This window comes from Notolepis coatsorum, assembly GCF_963971535.1.
Source record: "Notolepis coatsorum genome assembly, chromosome: 17".
Lineage (NCBI taxonomy): Eukaryota > Metazoa > Chordata > Actinopteri > Aulopiformes > Paralepididae > Notolepis > Notolepis coatsorum.
Genome location: NC_140181.1, coordinates 59,252,991 through 59,273,049, shown reverse-complemented (window position 1 = coordinate 59,273,049; position 20,059 = coordinate 59,252,991). Strand labels below are relative to the sequence as shown.

The following is a 20,059-nucleotide window of genomic DNA, read 5'->3' as shown; positions in this document are numbered from 1 at the left end:
TAAATATACTTGCCATCACTGTATCGATATAATATTGGCACCCAAAATATTGTGATATATTGCTGCATATATGTACACATCCATATGTGTATTGGCACTTACGAACAAAAAATCTTTCTTTCATTACTTTTATAGACTTTTTAGTGTAATTCGCCTTTAAATACTTTTTAAATACTAGCAGAAGATCAAAGTCAATATCCTTTTTATACTTTTCCAGATTTTACATAGGAAATTGTAGTTAATTAATTATGATTGTGGATAATTGAATTGTACCTGAAAGTGTCCTCAATAACAATAACAAGAGATGTACATTGCTGCGTGTGCGCGGTCGGTCTCGGCTGGCGAGGCCTCTAATTTAGCTGTTCAGCTCAGCTAATTTGACAGGTTAGGAAAATAACCCCCAGGATACGAGGAAAGCACAGGCCCCCGTCGCTGTCACGTCTCAATCCAGAGGAGAGCCAACCTTCTCCAAGCAAACACGACACACAAAAGGTCCCAGGCGCCGAGCGCCAGCAAGCATGCACAAACACGCAAACACAGGCCCGGGGAATACCTTCTGTGGGGGCTTCTGCTGCAGAGTGGGGGGGGGGACTCAATGGAACCTAACAATTTGCTCTACACCACCCCACCCCCCCCCCCCCCCCAACACATACACCCCATAAAGAACACGCCGAGTCAAGATGAGGGATGAATAGTAGAGGCATCGTGGGTGGAGGGCTGGTCGTAAACTCAAAGTCAAGAAGGGGGCTGAATAATGGAGACGCCGTGGGTGGAGGGCCGGTTGTAAAGTGAAGAGGGGGATCAGTGAGAGACAAGCTCCGTTGGCCTAACCCCACCTTGTCAACAGTTAGATAGTTTAGCACGTAGATACCAGGTCACTATTGGAAGTGGGAGGAGGGCTGGCGGGATGGATAGAGGGAGGGGGTTGGAGCTGTGGCACACGGTGGAGCCAGACGGTGACGACGACATTCCCTCAAATGACTGGAGCGGGTTTGGTTGAAGGGGACGGTTAAGGCAAACCGGGAAATTGGCGTCAGCCTCTGTCAACTGCATCTCAGCCGAAATGACAAAAAGTGCAACATAATGGTTGAATAGCATGGTGGGAGCCACTGCCTGCTTTTTAAAGTGTAAATAATACCACCAGGATTCTGTGTCATTTATTCACATGTGCAAACCAGCTGTGGATTCAAGTTCCCCCTGGGTAAAGAGAGAGTGTGTGTGTGTGTGTGTGTGTGTGTGTGTGTGTGTGTGTGTGTGTGTGTGTGTGTGTGTGTGTGTGTGTGTGTGTGTGTGTGTGTGTGTGTGTGTGTGTGTGTGTGTGTGTGTGTGTGTGTGTGTGTGTGTGTGTGTGTGTGTGTGTGTGTGTGTGCATGCATGCTTGCGTGTGTGTGTGAAGTTGGTGATGTCCTGAATGGCTATGGATAAGGAGGTGACCCACTGATCTGGTGCCTGTATTAATCAAGCATCTTGAATTAGCAGCGCTGATCTGAGACCAGCTGATAAGTCACTGTATCAGATCAAGTCAAGTCAAGAGTTTTATTTGTCACGGCATACAAGCATACAGTGAAATGCGGGTTGTCATGCCCGCAGCGATTGTGCAATAATACAAGTAATAAGAATAAGACATAACAGGTATAATGTACATAAAGTTGACAAAGCATGGTAAAAGACATGCTAAGGTCCTGCGATAGTGCAATACAATGTTAGCTACGGATGAGGCACTGGGTCTTATGTACACTACTATACAATACTATACTATACAATCTAGTTATACTATATATCCTTATGCTATCTTGCTATATCCATCTATTTACTATACAAGAACCTGTAGGGGATCCTCACCTTCATGACCTTGTCGAGGGTGAACCCTGAGTTCTCCGTCCCCAGTGCAGTCAGCAGCTTCTCCAGCAGCTCCGCTCGGCTCAGGGCCAGCCGCGTGTGGAAGTTGGACTTGAAGGGCTTCACCAGCTCGCCGGGGACTATCTGCAGGGCCCGCACATCCTTCAAAACAGCCATTTCCTACATTGGGAAATGGGATTGCCTTTAGAATCCTTAGTTTACTGTAGCAAGTTCATAAAATGCTAATTTAAAGAAATGTTGGTCCATTGGCTGAAGGAAATAACTGATGTGGTTCTTGTATAGTATAGTTTAGAAATAGCAAGTATAGCATAAGGATATAGAGTAAAAACGGTATATTGTATAGTAGTGACCCAGTGCCTTAATTCGTAGCCAACATTGTATTGCATTATCTCAGGACTTTAACATGTATATTTTATCATGCCTATTTTATGTCTATTTTATTATCTGTTTATTATGTCTATTTTATTATTTAGTATTATTGCACAATCAAAGCGGGCATGGCCACCCACATTTCACTGTATGCCCTGGTATGTATGTGACAAATAAACCTCTTGAATCTTGAATCTTGGATTGTCTTTGTTGTCATATTTAAACAAAGCCACAGCTGGCCGCAGCTGGCCACACCTCAGGCTCTGCCATGTGAGGTCTGGAGAAATGCACAGCATAATAAGTTACTAACTCCAACCCACACATCAGAACAGAACATGTAAACAAAGTGCAATACCAAGCGGGGCTCTTTTGCCTTGTGGGGCGACAGTGGCTCGGGAGGTAGAGCAGTTGTCTGGCAATCCGGAGGTTCCCGGTTCGATTTCCGCTCCTCCCGGGCAGCGTGTCGATGTGTCCTTGAGCAAGACACTTAACCCCTAATTGCTCCCGATGAGCAGGTTGGCACCTTGCATGGTTGCCTCTGCCGTCGGTGTGTGAATGTGTGAGTGAATGGGTAAAATATGAGTAACAAATTGTAAAGCGCTTTGGATAAAAGCGCTACATATAAAAAATAAAAAAAAAAGCCATTTAGAGGCAATTACAGATTCTACCTTTACAACTATGATGGCAAAATGTGGTTTGCACTATCATCTTCAGGCACACTGATCCCAAGATGTGTTGTACACTGATGGAAAGATGGATGAGAACTTTCCAACAATACCTTGATTATTCCTCTGCTCCTGATATCAAGACCGCTATCTTCCGCTGAATATAAAGTGTTGTCAAACCATGTTTTTGAGTAAACTGGCTTCAAATAGGTACCAACGAGTTATTCTGAATTCAATAATTCATACAGATTATGAAAACATTGCTATATAAAATGCGACAAAATCCCCAAACATGAGAAATACTCTAAACCTAGGCAATATGCCTGCTGTCAGTCATCTTAACACGACCAGTCTGATGCTCCACAAGGTGATTTGTCATTCAACATAAACAGACAAGTCTTGACAGAGTGTGTTAAAAGGTACAGCACAAACAGGAAGAACAGAAAATCTTCTCTCTGCTGGTCTCACCAGGGGAATGGAATGTGTGTAGGGAAATATGGAGGCATAACATTACCTAACATACTTTTGCACAAAATTGTCAGGGCTGGTACAGACTGAAGTGTGGCCCCATTGACTTTACATTAGTTTTGTGGCTAACAAGTCAGAGCTGTGGATATCCAGTATGAAGAACAGCATGGATTGTGCTGAGAAAGGACATCATTGGTATAGGAAGTAGGGCTAGAGGTCCAAAATACTGAACGAACTCTTTAAACGAAGGTCTTTCTATTTTTATTTTTTTTATTTTATTAAGTCATTGAATTATTGGGAGGTGGAATGCTTGTATGTCTAATAATCACATGTAATTTTGGCCTTGACTAACAAAAGGGCCATTCATCAGGTTGGACGAGTCCATCCGAGGTCTGCTAGCCGTTCCAGAGGGCAGGACATGCCAATGACTTCAACGGGGCTGAGTCAATGACATGGCAAGGCCTGAGACGGCGGTGGCCAAACTGCCACTGAATCTACAGCTGACACAGAAACACCCATCCCTTTCGCGCGCGCGCGCACGCACGCACGCACGCACGCACGCACGCACGCACACACACACACACACACACACACACACACACACACACACACACACACACACACACACACACACACACACACACACACACACACACACACACACACACACACACACACACACACACACACACACACACACACACACACACACACACACACACACACACACACACACACACACACACACACACACACACACACACACACACACACACACACACACACACACACACACACACACACACACACACACACACACACACACACACACACACACACACACACACACACACACACACTCCAGGGAACGAGCAACCTAACACGGCTGCCCTTCCGTTTTGCTCTCACATGTACATTACTTAGCAATTCACCCAGATATACCTTTGCTTTATCATGTGCCCCTACCCACCGACCCCTACCCAGCCCATCCGTATCCCCACCTGCCCCTAACCACCAAACCCCTATCCCCACCAGCCCCTACCCACCCAACCCCCATACCCCCACCTGCCATTATCCCCACCTGCCCCTACCCACCCAACCCCTAACCCCACCTGCCCCTGCCCACCCAACCCCACCTGCCCCTACCCACCCAACCCCTAACCCCACCTGCCCCTGCCCACCCAACCCCTAACCCCACCTGCCCCTGCCCACCCAACCCCACCTGCCCCTACCCACCCAACCCCTAACCCCACCTACCCACCCAACCCCACCTACCCACCCAACCCCACCTGCAAACCCAATCGACCTAGCTGCCCCTACCCACCCAACCCCAATCCAAACCTACTCATACCACCACCCCCCCCCCCCCTCCTTGTGGAAAAGCGCTATATGAATAATTAATTATTGTTATTGCTATTGCCTACTGAATAGGAATGTCGTTACATTGTTGTTGGGTTGAAATGTCAGGCTATGTTCACCCATTTTGCTTTTTGGTCTTGCACGTCATACGTGTGGAATGTCAACAGGCCCTAAGGTCATGAACATCGTAGCAGCACCCCACGCCCCCCACGCCCCCCACCCCAAGCCCAGAAAAGCTTTCAATTCAAGTTAAAACACGAGTATCATCCGAATGAAGACTCAGGAGCTTCACACTACTGCACCACTGTTATATTCACATTTCCCTATTCCAAATTCCATACTTTCTCCAGGTGGGGGTCCAATAGTGGAAGAAGTATACAGTTCCTTTATTTAAGGAGAAGTAGAAAAGTATTTGCCATTGAATGTACTTGAGTATGAAAAGTAAAAGTACATAATATGGCTTTCTTGTATTTCATAGCTTGGGAACATTCAACACACTGACCTCTAAAGGTTAAGTGGTATGTGGTCCAGTTATGCTGCTCTGATTACATCCACTTGATTCAAAATTGAAAGTGCACCATCTTCATCAACTTATGCCATGTTTTGTGAGCAAAATATTCAAAGTAAATAATAACTGGTGGGTTCAAGGTCGAATTAACGTTTTTAAAACAATGCGTCTGTGAATTGCTCTCTAATGTGCAGTGCAAATTTGACCATTTCTATAAGCTGTCTTTGGAATTTTGTAGTAGAAGTTAACACCAAGAAAGAATCCCCCACCACTTAAGCAGAGGTGTCCAATTGTTCTGTTGCTTCTGATTTCAGGGAATATCCAAACCACACATCATTATAAAGCAGGACCTGAACCATTTTGTGGAACAAGGGTTTTTTTCATCATCTGTTTTACGTCGATTGGGAGAAAATGTACCTCATTGCTGATGTTGAAAATGCCTTTTTTTAATGATGGTTTTACTGAAATTGTTGACACGTGTGCTCCCCTTAGAAAGTACAGAGTAAAAGGCCAACACAATGGTCACCTCAGATCTATCCAACTCACTTCAGGATGTGACATGAGCTAAAGCCTCGATTCAGACTGCCTGCTTTTCAATGTGTGCACAGTTGAAATAAAAAAAAGCCAAAGCTGATAATTTCCAAAACAGAAAAAATAAATGGTATAGAGCTCATTTATGGTTTTCTCATAACAAAACATAAAAAGGGCCTCAAAACACATCTTTTAATAGAGCCCTTTGTTGATTTTTATCTAGTTTTAGCTCCACACATTTTATGTTCTTTTACTAGTTTTAGCCCTTCTTATTTTATGTTATTTACTCTTTTACTAGTTTTAGTGTTATTTTTACTCCTTATTAGTTTTAGTCTCGCTTATTTTATATTCTTTATTTTTATTTTTTTACTCTCTTGCTAGCTTTTATGTTCTTTTACACTGTAGCGCTTTGAGATTTGTTCCACAATTATAAAGCGCCTCTACAAATCAAATATATTATTATTATTATTATTATTATTATTATAACAAATTTGGAATGCTTGGTTGTTTTAATGAGCCTTTCATTGCCTCTGGTTCCTTGTTCCTCTCAACAATACTTCCCCCACTGTTTGTTCTGAGGGTCATGTTACTATAAGTCAATCATTTAGTTTTAATCTGGTTACAGTCTCAGAGGTGCACAAAGCCCTCAAATGTTTAGACACTAGAAAACCGTGGGGTCCTGATAATTTGGGAGTCCTATTTTCTAAAGATAGCGGCTGATTTAATCACCACACCTTTGACACATCTTTTTAATCTCTCACTGGATTCTTCCTCTTATTATGGAAATCAGCCTTTGTTCTTCCCCTGTTGAAAAGGGGAGACCCTGCAGTCAAACAATTATAGGGCCATCTCCAAATTTCTCTCAACGTTCCCCCAGGAATCCACCCCCCGTGGTTTGTTCTAGCCTTTGTATGAATGTAAAATGAACCCACCGGTGCCAAGGGGGAATGTTAAGAGGGCTCTGGAATCCCCTGTGAGTACTGAGAAACTGAAAGAGTTTTTTTTTTATTTACTAACAACATGTGATCTGATTTTCAATGAGCAGCCTTAAAAATAGTTCATGGTTTAATTGAATCTTTAGATAACAAGCATCACTGGCAGCTCTTTTTATTGACTTATCTAAGGCGTTTGATACTGTGGATCATGCAATATTGAAGTAAAGACTTATCAGTGCAGGACTGTCGCAACAAACTGTATCTATCAGGCAGATCTCAGATCAGAGTGCAGAAGGTCACGTTTAGCTCCCTCAGTGTATACAAAGAAGTGCTCCATGGATCGGTCCTAGGGCCACTCCTATTCACTATATCAACAATCTCCATCAAAATGTTGTTTTAATATTTTTTATATTTTGAGATTCTGTAAAAAATACGTTTTATAGTAAATAATGTTATGTGTGCAACTCTGTTCATTGTTCTGCTGCCTGTTTTGGCCAGGACAATCTTGTAAAAGATATATTTAATCTCAATGAGACCTTTCCTGGTTAAATAAAAAACAAAATAATAATAATAATAATAATAATAATAATAATAATAATAATAATAATAATAATAATAATATGTAGTTGAGTAAAAAGTTCCTTTGAAATGTAATGGGAGTAAAAGTACAGAGTTCTTATACAAGTACCTCAAAATTATACTTAAGTACAGTACTTGAGTTACAAAATGAGTTTGTGTCACATTATCTTCAAACTGCCACTGCCAGCCCACACTGTAAAAAAGAAAACTGTAAATGTCTGGCAGCAACGGTTGCCAAATACTTAGTACAAATACATTTACAGATTACAACCTTTATTTAATGAATAATATTTTGATAAAAGGTAATTTAAATTTTTATGGCATTTACACTTAAAGTAGAAAAACTAAAGTAATCTGTATGATAATACAGTGAATTTCCTGTGAAAAACTTTTTATTTTTTTTACAGTGCAGGCCTGGTACCTGTATGAAGCCAGTAGCCGTGGCTCTGAGGCGGCTGGAGGGGTCACCGCTCCTAGTCAGCAGGTTGGGCCAGGTCTGCTGCAGGCAGTGGGCCACCTCGGCACGGCCCAACCCCAGGCCCGGGATCAGCTGGGCCAGCAGCAGCCGAAGAAGCTTCAGAGAAGCCTGGAACACCTGAGGACAGAGCAGGGACATGGTCGTTTGGAATGGAACTTTTCAGGAAAATCTCACACAAGGGTGAGAGTCAATTATCAGGGAGGCGAGAGATGGTTCAGTTTGGTTTGAGTTTGATAGTCAGCAGGCGGAGGCAGAGGGAGAGATAATACTAGCAAGCAAGAGAAATGGAGGCTTGGTGTAAAAAAAGAAAAAAGAAAGCATGCAATTCATGATAGGCTGATATCAATCAGAAAACCCCCATTCTTGTTGTTAGTTGTACAAGCCGAGCACTGTGGCCACTATCTTTCTGCAGTTATCTAGTGGCAAAGTTCTAGACCAAGTCTTGTGTTAATCACATTTTGGCCTTTGATTATAGCGCCACCATCTGGGCAATCGGTGTGATATTTGTTGTAAGGCATTGGCACACCAATATCTATCATGGTGGGCAGATTACATGATGATGTCTCCATCATGTACTATGTCGTGGCACAAAAAGAATATTTTTAAATATTTGGGATGGACAGAATGACTGATGGACCAACAGACCAGCAGCTAAGAAACAAGCTTCATGAATGATTTCCTTTTTATTTTTATATCGTTTTATAGGGATTTAATAGAAAATGAAATGGCATGCCCAGTGTCACTGTCCTTTCCTCTAAATAATACACAGCCCTCAATTTCAAACAACTGGGACTCCTAGTCGTAGCGGGGAAAACCTATGCTTTCATGGGCTTATTTGACGTCTGTCACACAGATAGACAGATAGGTAGGTACAGTACTTTATTCAACCCAAGACATCTGTCACACAGATGTCTTTCTTTATTTAACCAGGAAGTCCCTTGAGATTACAATCACTTTTTCAAGGGAGACCTGGCCAAAATAGCACACCATTACAAAGTTACAAACAATGCTATTGGTACATATATGCATATGTATTGGGAATGCCCTCCTGTCAAGACTTTCTGGGAAAATGTCACCACTCAATTATCAGAATTTTTGTCTCTGACCATACCTACACTGCCTTCTGTATTGTTGTTGAATGATGTTTCTCAGTTATCGACCTCTGTACATGTAAAGAGACTCATTTTGGCGGGTCTTACGGCTGCCAAAAAGTTGATAGCGTCACGCTGGATTCAACCGGATAAAATGTGCCGGAAGGTATGGGTTCTTACCTATCTCGATGTGATTTATCTAGAGATATCCACTGCACGAATTTTAGGTGTTAATGAAGCCAGCATAGCAGTCTGGGTAGCTGTGGTGGAGAAGATAAAGGAACGCATATAAATGTGTAATTTTCTGATGTTAAATGAAGTAGTGGATGTATAGTCCAAGTGGGGGTCCTGAGGGGGGGTGGGGGGGGGGGGGGGGGGGGGAGCGAGCAAGAGCCCATGTATTGTATTTATTATTTTTATGTCTTTTAATCTACATTCATTCTGATTTAATTGTTATTATTTCTGTTATTGTCCTGTGATTTATCATTGCTTATTACTGATACTGTATTGTTTGTCTTGTTTCATGTTAAAAAAAGGGGAAATAAAAAACATTTGTTCAAAAAGAAAATTTATAAAATAGAGCATGTTCAAAACTGACAAAATAAATAAATAAATGGATAGAGCATGTTAAAAACAGATACAAAATCCAGTTTACAAATGGCAATTGCACTCTTCGGTTAAAGTTTTTTTTTTTTTACCAGAGCTTTGGACTATCCCAGGGAGACACAATTATGAAGCTGTAGTGTGTTCTGGAGGTTATTCCAAATATAAGTGTAAAAAAAAGAAAAACTGGTCAATAACAAAGATTATTAAATAGGTTTTTTAAAAGAGGTTTTACACATGAGAAGAACGTAGCCTGTACAAGTGTCTTCCTGATTGCTAAATTAACGCAGGCCCCATTTTGATAATAAAAACACAGGCTAAGCTTCAGTTTCCAACCAAATACCAAAGTACTTATAGGATGATACTTTTTCAATTGAGTCCCCTCCTAAGGTATGAATGCCAACATAGACCACCGCAACACTTCCGGGATTCTGAAATCGGGGAGGAGATTGCGGGGGGGTCAAATGAATGAATGTGGATGAGAGCCTTGACATTAAGGCTGAGGTTACACCTTTCGTATCATTTCGTATTGTTTTCTTATACGTATCGCCGCGTATCGCCGCGACGTCATGCGCCTCGAGTCACACTTTCGTTTTTTTTCCGTTTTTGTCAGCCGAGCACACTGATGTAGTACACTGCCAAAGCAGTAGGTGGCAGTAGGTGGCAAACATGAAGGCAATTTCAACCAATCAGAACGAATGTGCCAATACACTTCCTGGTGGAAGCTCCAGCAAAGAAAATGTCAATAAGGCAGGCGCCTATGCCGCGCCACCATCTTGCAATGCAAGATGCACTCAATGCAGCAATAATTTTTCAGCAAAGCCTAATAAAAGTGCAATAAACAAAACGGATACATTCACTGTGTGTTCTGCCTGTCATTTGTTGATGAAACAAAACTAACATCAACACAAGTGACCACCAAGAGCGGATAGTTTAGTCTAAAAAACGAGATAGAATTAAATATACAGTACAAATATACAGAAGTCTACAGTAAGTGTAATATTGCACAGTGTTGTGCATTTATAATCAGTAGCTTAGGCTACATAGTAGGCTAATAACAGCCTATTCTAGTCTAGCAGGTGCTGGTATAGACGTATAATATATGACATATATGACATATAATGACATTTTTTGACTAGATATACGGTATATCTAGCCAAAAATGTCATAGATGACTGAAAATCAACATTACTAGTCTATACCAGCACCTGCTAGACTAGAATAGGCTGTTATTAGCCTACTATGTAGCCTAAGCTACTGATTATAAATGCACAACACTGTGCAATATTACACTTACTGTAGACTTCTGTATATTTGTACTGTAGGCCTATTCCTTTTACTGTATATTTAATTCTATCTTATCATTCTCACAACACAACACCCCCTCTAATGCCCCTCTAATGGAACATTCCAGGTGGATGTGCGTTGCGTCACACTCCGTGGCCAATCTGCGCATGTGCATGGGGAAATCGATGCTTAAAAACGGTCTTTTTCTCTGCCAATTTAGTTCTGATCGATTAGGAATGTCTCGCGCCGTGTTCAGGAGACTCAGGCGCATACAAGTCTATTCGATCATGTCTCTAGCACCCCCACAGCCGTATCTGCAATCACTTAATGTCAAGGCTCTCATCCACATTCATTCATTTGACCCCCCCGCAATCTCCTCCCCGATTTCAATGTAACGCGGAAGTGTAGTGGTCTATTCTCTGAGATCTGGGAGTTCTGGAAAGGATCATGAATTTGGATTTCTTAGCATTAAAGACCCCACAAAATCAAAATAGATGTTTGTAATTTCCTGGAAAACAAAAAATCTCTCTGTTCAATGTTAGCTTGCTAGCTAACGTTACTAATGTTTTGTAATGTTGCTAACCTATGTTGCTAACATTAGCTTGCTAGCTAATGGATCGACCGCAATGCACATTCAGCACTATTGGCTACTATAAATGCCAATCAATATCCATGACAAGTCCCTCCCTAGCTTCCTGTTTTTACAGGAAACGCATAAATAGGTGGAATCAAACAGCATCCAACTAAACCAAGATGCACTTTAGCTGTAAGCATGTCCTTTCCAATAAGATACAATAAGACAGGGGCTAAAATTGAACCTTGGGGGACTCCCTTAACACATTGTCCGCCATGGGTTATATCCATCAATATAGCCAGTCTGCCACCGTTGAAAGCCTATGGAGATGTTTACCTTCTTTGCAGGGCTATAACTTTTAACATTTTATTGCTATATTGACATTACTATGGCCCATTCAACATCTATCTATTGTTCCGGATGTGGGAACGTTATATTTTTTCATTCATACATTGTTGTGTTAATACCGTCTTGAATATAAGTATGTTTATAAGCTTTTCTGCTGTAATTCCAAAAACGCTAGTTATAGGCCCAAACGCATATGATAGATTATCGATTGCCGTTTCTTTCCTATACACGCTATATAAAAAAATTCAAATGTATATGATCGGTATACATTATGCTTCATCATGCCTGGAGGAAAGGGGGGGCGGGGGTCGTCTATAATTCCTTTATCGTCAGTAACGGCTTTATGTAGTATGGGTTGATATATTGATCAGACTGTTTGCAAACAAAGAAATGCACAATCGGGCTGAAAATAACGTTACTGTCCTCTTGCCGATGAGACTGGAAGAAAAAGATCCCACTTTTTTTGTGATCAAATCTTTTTTATTTTTAATTTTTCAAACATGAAACAACACAACTCACAACACAATAATAACAATAATACATAAAAGACATCCAAAAACATAAACTAACACAACAATGATTAGACAATAAATTAGACAGATTATACATTTACATACATAAGTCAAAATAAGTTGTCACAAAGTATAAGGAAAATAAAACATTTACTATAAAACGGGCTTCCCGAGCCCCCTCCACCCCCAGGCCCGGCAGCCGCAAGCCACAACCCCGCAGGACCCACAGCCCGGCCCCCCCGCGAGCCAAAGCACCACGCCTCTTTAGTGCCTCGACCCGCAGAGACCCCGAACCACGGCACCCCCCAGTCCGAGCCCACGACCACCAGAACCAGACCAGAAGGGGGTCAGAAAATATACATAGGACACCAAAGACTGAAAAATAATAAATAAAACAAAAACAAAAAAAACAAAAAACAAAAAAAACACCAAAAGACACAAACATACATGAATATTCGCTCGTTCTACCTCCCGCCCCCCCCCCCCCCCCTCTCGCCCCAGGACCCCAACGTGAGACATTCACATAATACCTTATTCAGTACTCACCTTCCAAAGTCATATGTGTTCTTTTAGCTTTTCCACCACAGCCAAACCAGACCGCGATATTGGCTTCATTAACACCTATGACACGTGCAGTGGAAATCTCCAAATAAATAACATCAAGATAGGTGAGAATCCATACCTTCGGACATAACTTATCTGGTTGTATCCAACGTGAGGCAACCAACTTTTTGGCAGCCGTAAGGCCAGCCAAAATGAGTCTCTTTACATGTACAGAGGTCGGCAATTGAGAAACATAATTTAACAATAATACAGAAGGCAAGGTCGGTATGGTCAAAGAGAAAATCTCTGATAGCTGAGAGGTAACATTTTCCCAGAAGATCTCAACAGGAGGGCACTCCCAGTACATATGCATATATGTTCCAATGGCACCGTTTGGACACAAGGTACATCGAGAGTCAGGTCTGAGACGCATTAGGTTCAATCGCCTGGGGGTCAAATAAGTCCTATGAACAAAATTTAGATGAATCTGTTGGTGATCTGGGTTGCGTGATGATAGCCTAATATTTTCCCAGACTGCATCCCAATCAAAATCTATATCCAACTCAGGGACATCCTTTCTCCAAATCGTATCTAGGGGTAGGTCCTTATATGAGGACATAAGTAAGTGCAGATAAAAGTCAGAGACGAAGCCTCTCGATGTCTCCCTGTCATAAAATTATTTGTGAAACCGGTGTCGCTCTAGTGGAGCGTCCCATGGAATGCCATGAGCCTTCAGAGCTGCTCTCATTTGTAAATAAAAGAAAAAGGAGTTTCCGGGGAGATCATATCCGATGGATAGATCTTGGAAAGATCGGAGACCAGAGTCATCAAAGATATCCCCCAATGTATGGATGCCTTTCCCTTCCCACCTAGGGTATCTAACAGGTCGTTGCCCAATAAGGAGTAAGTTGTTATTGAATAGGGGGGAATGCGTGTACCATTTATGGCGGTTAGTACGTGCTTTCTGTGTGTCACGCCAAATCTGGATCACATGTGTGATCAGAGGGCCAAATCGTAACTTGCATTGCTTAATTGAAATGTTGGTATACACGATATCTTGAAGTCTATGTGGGGACACCATCTTCTCCTCCAATGGTCGCCAGGACACGGCTGCCTGAGCGTCAAACCAAGTGATGAGGTCTCAAAGAGTAAGCTTGAAAATAATACTTGAAGTCTGGAAACGCTAAACCCCCGTCGAGTTTACTCCTCTGTGCAGTGGACCTCTTTAAGCGTGGGCGTTTGTTGTTCCAGACTAATTTATATGCAGCAGAGTGCAGTTTTTGCCAGTAACCAACAGGGGGAGACAACGGTAGCATGGAGCTGATCAAATTAATTGAGTGGAAGGACGGCTGATTTTGGCCAGTTGATCTTAAATCCAGACAGACTGCCAAAGTAATCTATTACTTGGAGAAGATGGGGTAGAGAGACGGCGGGGTTCTGCATAAATAGGAGTACATCATCCACGTATAAGCTGATATGGTGATGTGTGCCCTTAATTGACACAGGAGATATAATCCGGGATTGTCTTATGTACTGAGCTAGAGGTTCGAGTGATAAAGCAAAGAGTCCGGGACTAAGAGGACAACCCTGTCTAGAAGAGCGCGAGACAGCGAAGAGTGGTGAGCAGAGTTTCCCTGTTAAGATCATGGCCGAAGGACCTGTGTAGAGAACTTTGATCATGTGAATGAACCCCTCACCCAATCCCATCCTTCTAAGGACTGCCCACAAATATGACCACTCCAATTTGTCAAAGGCCTTCATCGCGTCTAAGGACATGACAGCCGTAGGGGTTGCGACATCCTTGCTGGCATCAATCACATGCAGTAACCGTCTGATATTATCCGTGACCAGCCGGCCTCTTATAAAGCCAGTCTGATCGGGGTTAACCAGAGATGTCATATGCTTTTGAAGTCGGATGGCTAGCACCTTAGCATATAGCTTGAGATCGGCTCCGAGGAGACTTAAGGGTCTATAGTTGCCACATTCGGTGGGATCCTTATCTTTCTTGAGTAGAACAGATATAAGTGCCATATTGACATCCCTGGAAAAACTGCCCTCTTCGACTGAGTGTAAAATCATTGAAAGTAATAAGGGACCGAGTATATCCCAGAACGCAGTATAGAGTTCCGGTGGAATGCCGTCCCAACCAGGAGCCTTGCCCCGCTGCATATCAGCAATTGCTTCCCTGAGTTCCTCTAGTGTGATAGGTTCAGCTAACCGTTTAGCGTCATCCTCTGAGATTAATTTGACTAAGATAGTCCTCCAGCTTGGTGTGATCATAGACCACTTCTGACTCGTACAGGTTGGAATAAACAGAGCGAAATGTATCGTTGATTTTGTTGGGGTTGGTGGTTATCTCCCCGTTGGTTCTTAATGGCAGGGATATCTGCAAATTGTTCACTGGCCCGTATCTTCATAGCCAGTAGGTGACTAGGTCTAGAGCCATGAAAGTAGTAGTGTTGTCTTGTTCTGTGCATTTAAAATTCAGACTGTTGTCTTAAAATGGAGTTAATCTCCTTTTTCACCATTTTAATTTGGAGCTCCAGTCGGCTAGAGTATCTGTGCTGCATAGAAGACATCATTGTTTTATGAAGCTCTTCCAATTCTACTAACTTGGAGAGACGACCCTTGCGGAGATTGGAAGCAAATAGAGTGGTGTTACTTCTAATAAACCCCTTAACCGAATTCCACAAAGTTCTGGGGTCCTGTACCGAACCAGCATTAAACGGCAAGAATTCAATGAGCTTCTCCTTAAATTGTAGGTTAAATTCCTCGTTCTTCAGCAGCGTTGAGTTAAAGCGCCATCTTGGGGCACGGGACGTCATTTTACTGAGTGAACCCTTAAGGAGGACGTATTTGTGGTCTGACAGTGCAATGGGCCTCAAGTCAACGTCAAAGCTATCGAATAGCCTAGGGGAGAAAAAAACATAATCAATTCTGGAAAAAGTTTTATGTCTCGCTGAGAAAAAAGAGTAGTCTCGCGCGGTTGGGTTGAGTAACCGCCACATATCAGTAACCCCTGTGTCTTTAGACCAGTCATGTAGGGCCGCGGTAGCTTGCTTCTGATCGGTTTCAGCAACACCGGATTTATCAATCAATGGATCCCAAATGGCATTGAAATCAGCACCCACTATAAATGAGTACTCAGGTAGTTTCAACATCTCTGTAGTGAGTGCAGTATAAAAGTGTGCGTCATACACATTAGGGGCATAAGCGCTATAAGAGCAATTTTCCTGTTAGTGTATTCCATCTTCGCAATAGTAATTCGACCTTCTGCATCAGACCACACGTCTAATAATTTAATATTCAACTTTCGCTTAGCCACTATGGCTACTCCACGAGACTTAGTGCTAAAAGAAGAGGAGCTTATATTATGATACAATTTGTTTGCAAGTTTTGCACTGTCAGCTTTTAAAAGATGCGTTTCACTCAGCAAAGCCACATCCACCTCCTGCCTTTTCAACCATGTTAGTACACTTGTGCGTTTGTGGAATATTAAGACCCCCTGTATTCCAGATCAAGATGTTTAAATTAGCCATAGTCCAACCAGGTTGCAGTATGACTGAACGTGATTCCCCTGAAGTAGAGCACCACAACATATACACATCCCCACGCTAAGGTCCTGTTGGGCGAGAGCAAACACATAATAGAACGAGCCAAAAGAAATGAAAAGCAAAAATCCCTGTATCCCCCCCTCCCCTCCATCAAATATCTTGTCCGATGTCGATCAAACACCATTTGGCACTGCGACCGGGTCACAGCAACCACAACCACATTACGTAACTTAACCATTCTAACCAAAATTGTATATTGTAATGATTTAGAAATAGGGGAACCCCCCATCGAGAATAAATCTATATAGAGCTCAGTGCATAGAACATTATGCAGACGATAAAAGCACATGAAACGCAGTTCGTCCGAGCTGAACCTGAGTAAAGTGAAGTACCGTACTTTTCGCACTATAAGCCGCACCTGACTATAAGCCGCAGCAGCTAAATTGAATGATGTGTACATATATAAGCCGCACTGGACTATAAGCTGCAGGTGTTTTAATGTTTAATTACCATATGTAATTAGCATTGGGACACAATACTGTCGGACAAATAACAAGAATTAACTCATTTACAAGTTGTATTAAGTTTAGCAAATAAGGGAACAGATAAATAACATTTCAATGCAGTCAAAAAAGCAATATTTAGATTTTTACATTTTCGGATTTGGTCACGTCGAGTCACATATAAGCCGCACTGTTATATAAGCCGCAGGGTCGAAAAATGGGGGAAAAAGCCACGGCTTATAGTCCGAAAAGTACGGTACTCATAACACATGTCAAAATAATACCACTGTTGTAATAAACCCTGAGCATTACCGTGCTGCCATCGTTGAGGTAACGCAGCGTCGGTGGCGGCCATGTGTACTGCTGTGATAAGAAAGACAGTTAAAAGCATGCAGTATCCGCAGCATTAGGAGAGTCTTGATCTGCCACCCGCAGACAGCTCGCTGCAAGGGGGTCACCCCCCTTGGTTGAACGGTTCATAAGCACACACAGCCCGCTTGAGTGAAAATTGTGATATTCATTTCGCCCGGTCAGAGCCGGATAAAGATAACAAATATACGTAACAATCTCCGCGCAGTTCAATGCATAGTTCGAGTGTCAGATGATAAAAAAGGCAAGAGATAAAGAATAAAGAAAAAACCGCTAAGAGTAAAGGACGTCTGAATTACCTTTCAAACAGTCAGTAATCATGCTCGTGACTGAGACAATACCGTATAGAGAAGTCAAGTATTACCGTTCTGAGGACTGAGCAAACTGCGGTCGGCCGTGTTTACAACAGTGCTAGCTTGGATAGCTAGCCGGTGTGCTAACAGCCCTCGCGCACCAGAGGCGTTAGCTTGGTTAGCTAGTATGCTAGCAGCCCACGTGTGGAGCTTGCTCCACTCTGCAGGGCCGCTAGCTTGGATAGCTAGCATGCTAGCAGGCCACGCGTGAAGCCAGCCTCAGGTACCTGCTCCGGCCTCTCACTCCCCGCCGCTCGGAGTCTGCTCCACCGGGGCTGGTCTGTTCCTCTCAGCCGGAATGACTGTATTGCTTTTCCGAATGAAGTCCTCCGCCTCGGATGGTGACTTGAATAGACGGTTGCACGACACCTCTCCCCGTCCCGTCTTTACTTTCAGCGTTGCCGGGAACAGTAGGAATACCTCCACCGCCCTCTCCCGTGCTAGCTCCATGGCCCCGGCAAAAGCTCTGCGGCATCTCGCTGTGTAGTCACTGAAGTCAGCGGCAAATCTCAGGGTACGGCCATTCATCACCGGAGCTTTCAACCTGGCCTCTTTCAAAATATGCTGTCTTGTCTGGAACCTCAGGCAGCAGAAGATGAATGTGCAAGGGTTTGTACGCTCGCTCTTCATCAGGGTAGCGGGTCTGAAGATCCTGTGAGCTCTCTCAATCTCGGGGCGGGCTAGTTTCGGGAACCATTTCGGTATCATTTCCTCGAGGAACTTAATCGGCTCTTCCTCCTCCACTTCATCGGGTAGCCCGTATATTCTAACATTGCATCTCCTGCCACGGTCCTCCAGATCTGCCGATTTCATCTCACCAGCTCGTAGTTTGTCCTTCAAGTACGATATCTCCGTGGCGTTGGTGTCAGCCACCTCCACGACTGCGGATAGACCTTCCTCCGCCATGGCTAACCGTGTGTCTATGCTGGCCACAGTCTCCTGTAGCGCATCAACCCTGCCGGTTAGCTTAGCCACGATAGCGTCAATTTCCTCACGGAATATCGACCTAATGAGTTCCTTATCCGCGGCGTTCAGGGTTCCCATCCCGGTCTGCGTCTGTTTAGACATTATTCTAACGTGAACTAAATTAAATGGTATAAAAAATTTAAACGTAATCAAGGTTAATGTGGTGTGGATGCTGAGCTCCGCAAAATCAGCCAGCCATGCGCTGCTGATCGGAACCGGAAGTTCACTCAAGATCCCAATTATTTGACGCCGATCGCCTAGATCCATTTCCGGTTTGTATGGCGCAATAAACTCCGAAATCATATCGATTATTGCGTTATGGAAGCGATCCATATGCACACCAGTGTTTGTCTGGACCCACGTAACAAGATATTACTGCCGGAGGAATTTCCTCGACGCACCGATCACAACTTCCGGTTTTGAGAGTGTAACTCGCCCGACCATCCACCAGGCGGCGGTATTGAGGCGTTGCAATCTCATTCAGGGTCCCACTGCAGCACCGGAGGTTGGCTGGATGAATTATGAATGCGATGGCGAAAAAATTAAATATTGATTTCAAAACCGGCTTACGCCGCTGTTGGCGTTCAACGCATGGCGGCCAAAAACGGCGTAACTCCATGAAGCTTGATGTGTGACCATCTGTATATACATTGATTGATTGATTGATTGATTGATTTATTGATTGAAAAGTTTATTAACAGATTGCAGAATGGGTACAGTACAGTACAGCTCAATACATACAATTGTTAAGAGGATGCAGACCTGAGAAAGACTTTCGTCTTGTTTCCATCAGGGTCCTCCATTTTCAATTCATCATATGACACACACGACATACAGATAGACAGTACTGCTACATCTATACATTTATGACATACCAGATTTTCAAATACAGTACTGTTTGTGATATTAAAAAATCCAGAAAACACACTGGGTTGTATCTGCAAAGTAGTTCCTGAACCACTCTATAGCCTTGTCTGCCTAATATAGCTCATGGTCGACAGAATCAAATGCTTGGACAGATCAACAAACAGGGCAGCACAATGCTGTTTTTGGTCCAAGGCACTGATAAAATAATTTGTTACCAACATAGCTACTGTTATGGTACTATGACCTGATCTAAAGCCAGACTGATCTCCACTTAAAATGTTGTCGTCCGCCAATAATTGTTTCAATTGAGAGTTTAGTTGAGATTCAAAAATCTTGGCAAGGGTAGGATGTTTGGAAATAGCTACTTTATTAATCCCCAAGAGGAACAGCAGCAGCAGCAATACAGGACAAAAACTAATTAAAATAATCAGATAAACATAATAATACAAATACAAAAATACAGAGGTAATAATAAAAAAAATACTGTATTTAAGATAAGCACACAGGATACATTTAATGCTGCATTCATTTATGGTCGGAGGTGGGAGATTGGAAGTGGGAAATGCTCATCTCTGACCTATGTGTGTTTGAGCTACAAAGTTGGAAAAACATGGATGTTCAGTCTAAACTTTTTAGGCATTTCTTTCTTGTATGAACTACAACTCACAAAGACAGTTTACAACGTCATATAGCTAATATATTAACAAATGTACTCTTAAAACAGCTAATGGGTGGCT

At 42.8% G+C, this 20,059-nt stretch overlaps 1 protein-coding gene across 3 annotated transcripts in view; it reads right to left on the bottom strand.

Moving 5' to 3' along the window:
- cep104 (centrosomal protein 104) overlaps positions 1 to 20,059 on the bottom strand; it is a 192,174-nt gene that overhangs the window by 40,408 nt on the left and 131,707 nt on the right. For all 3 annotated transcript variants that reach the window (XM_084332767.1, XM_084332768.1, XM_084332769.1), the window contains 2 exons: positions 7,696 to 7,869; positions 1,843 to 2,019 (listed from right to left, as the gene is read on the bottom strand). In XM_084332767.1, coding sequence (XP_084188893.1) covers positions 1,843 to 2,019; positions 7,696 to 7,869 — 351 coding nt within the window. The remainder of the gene's footprint in view (positions 1 to 1,842; positions 2,020 to 7,695; positions 7,870 to 20,059) is intronic.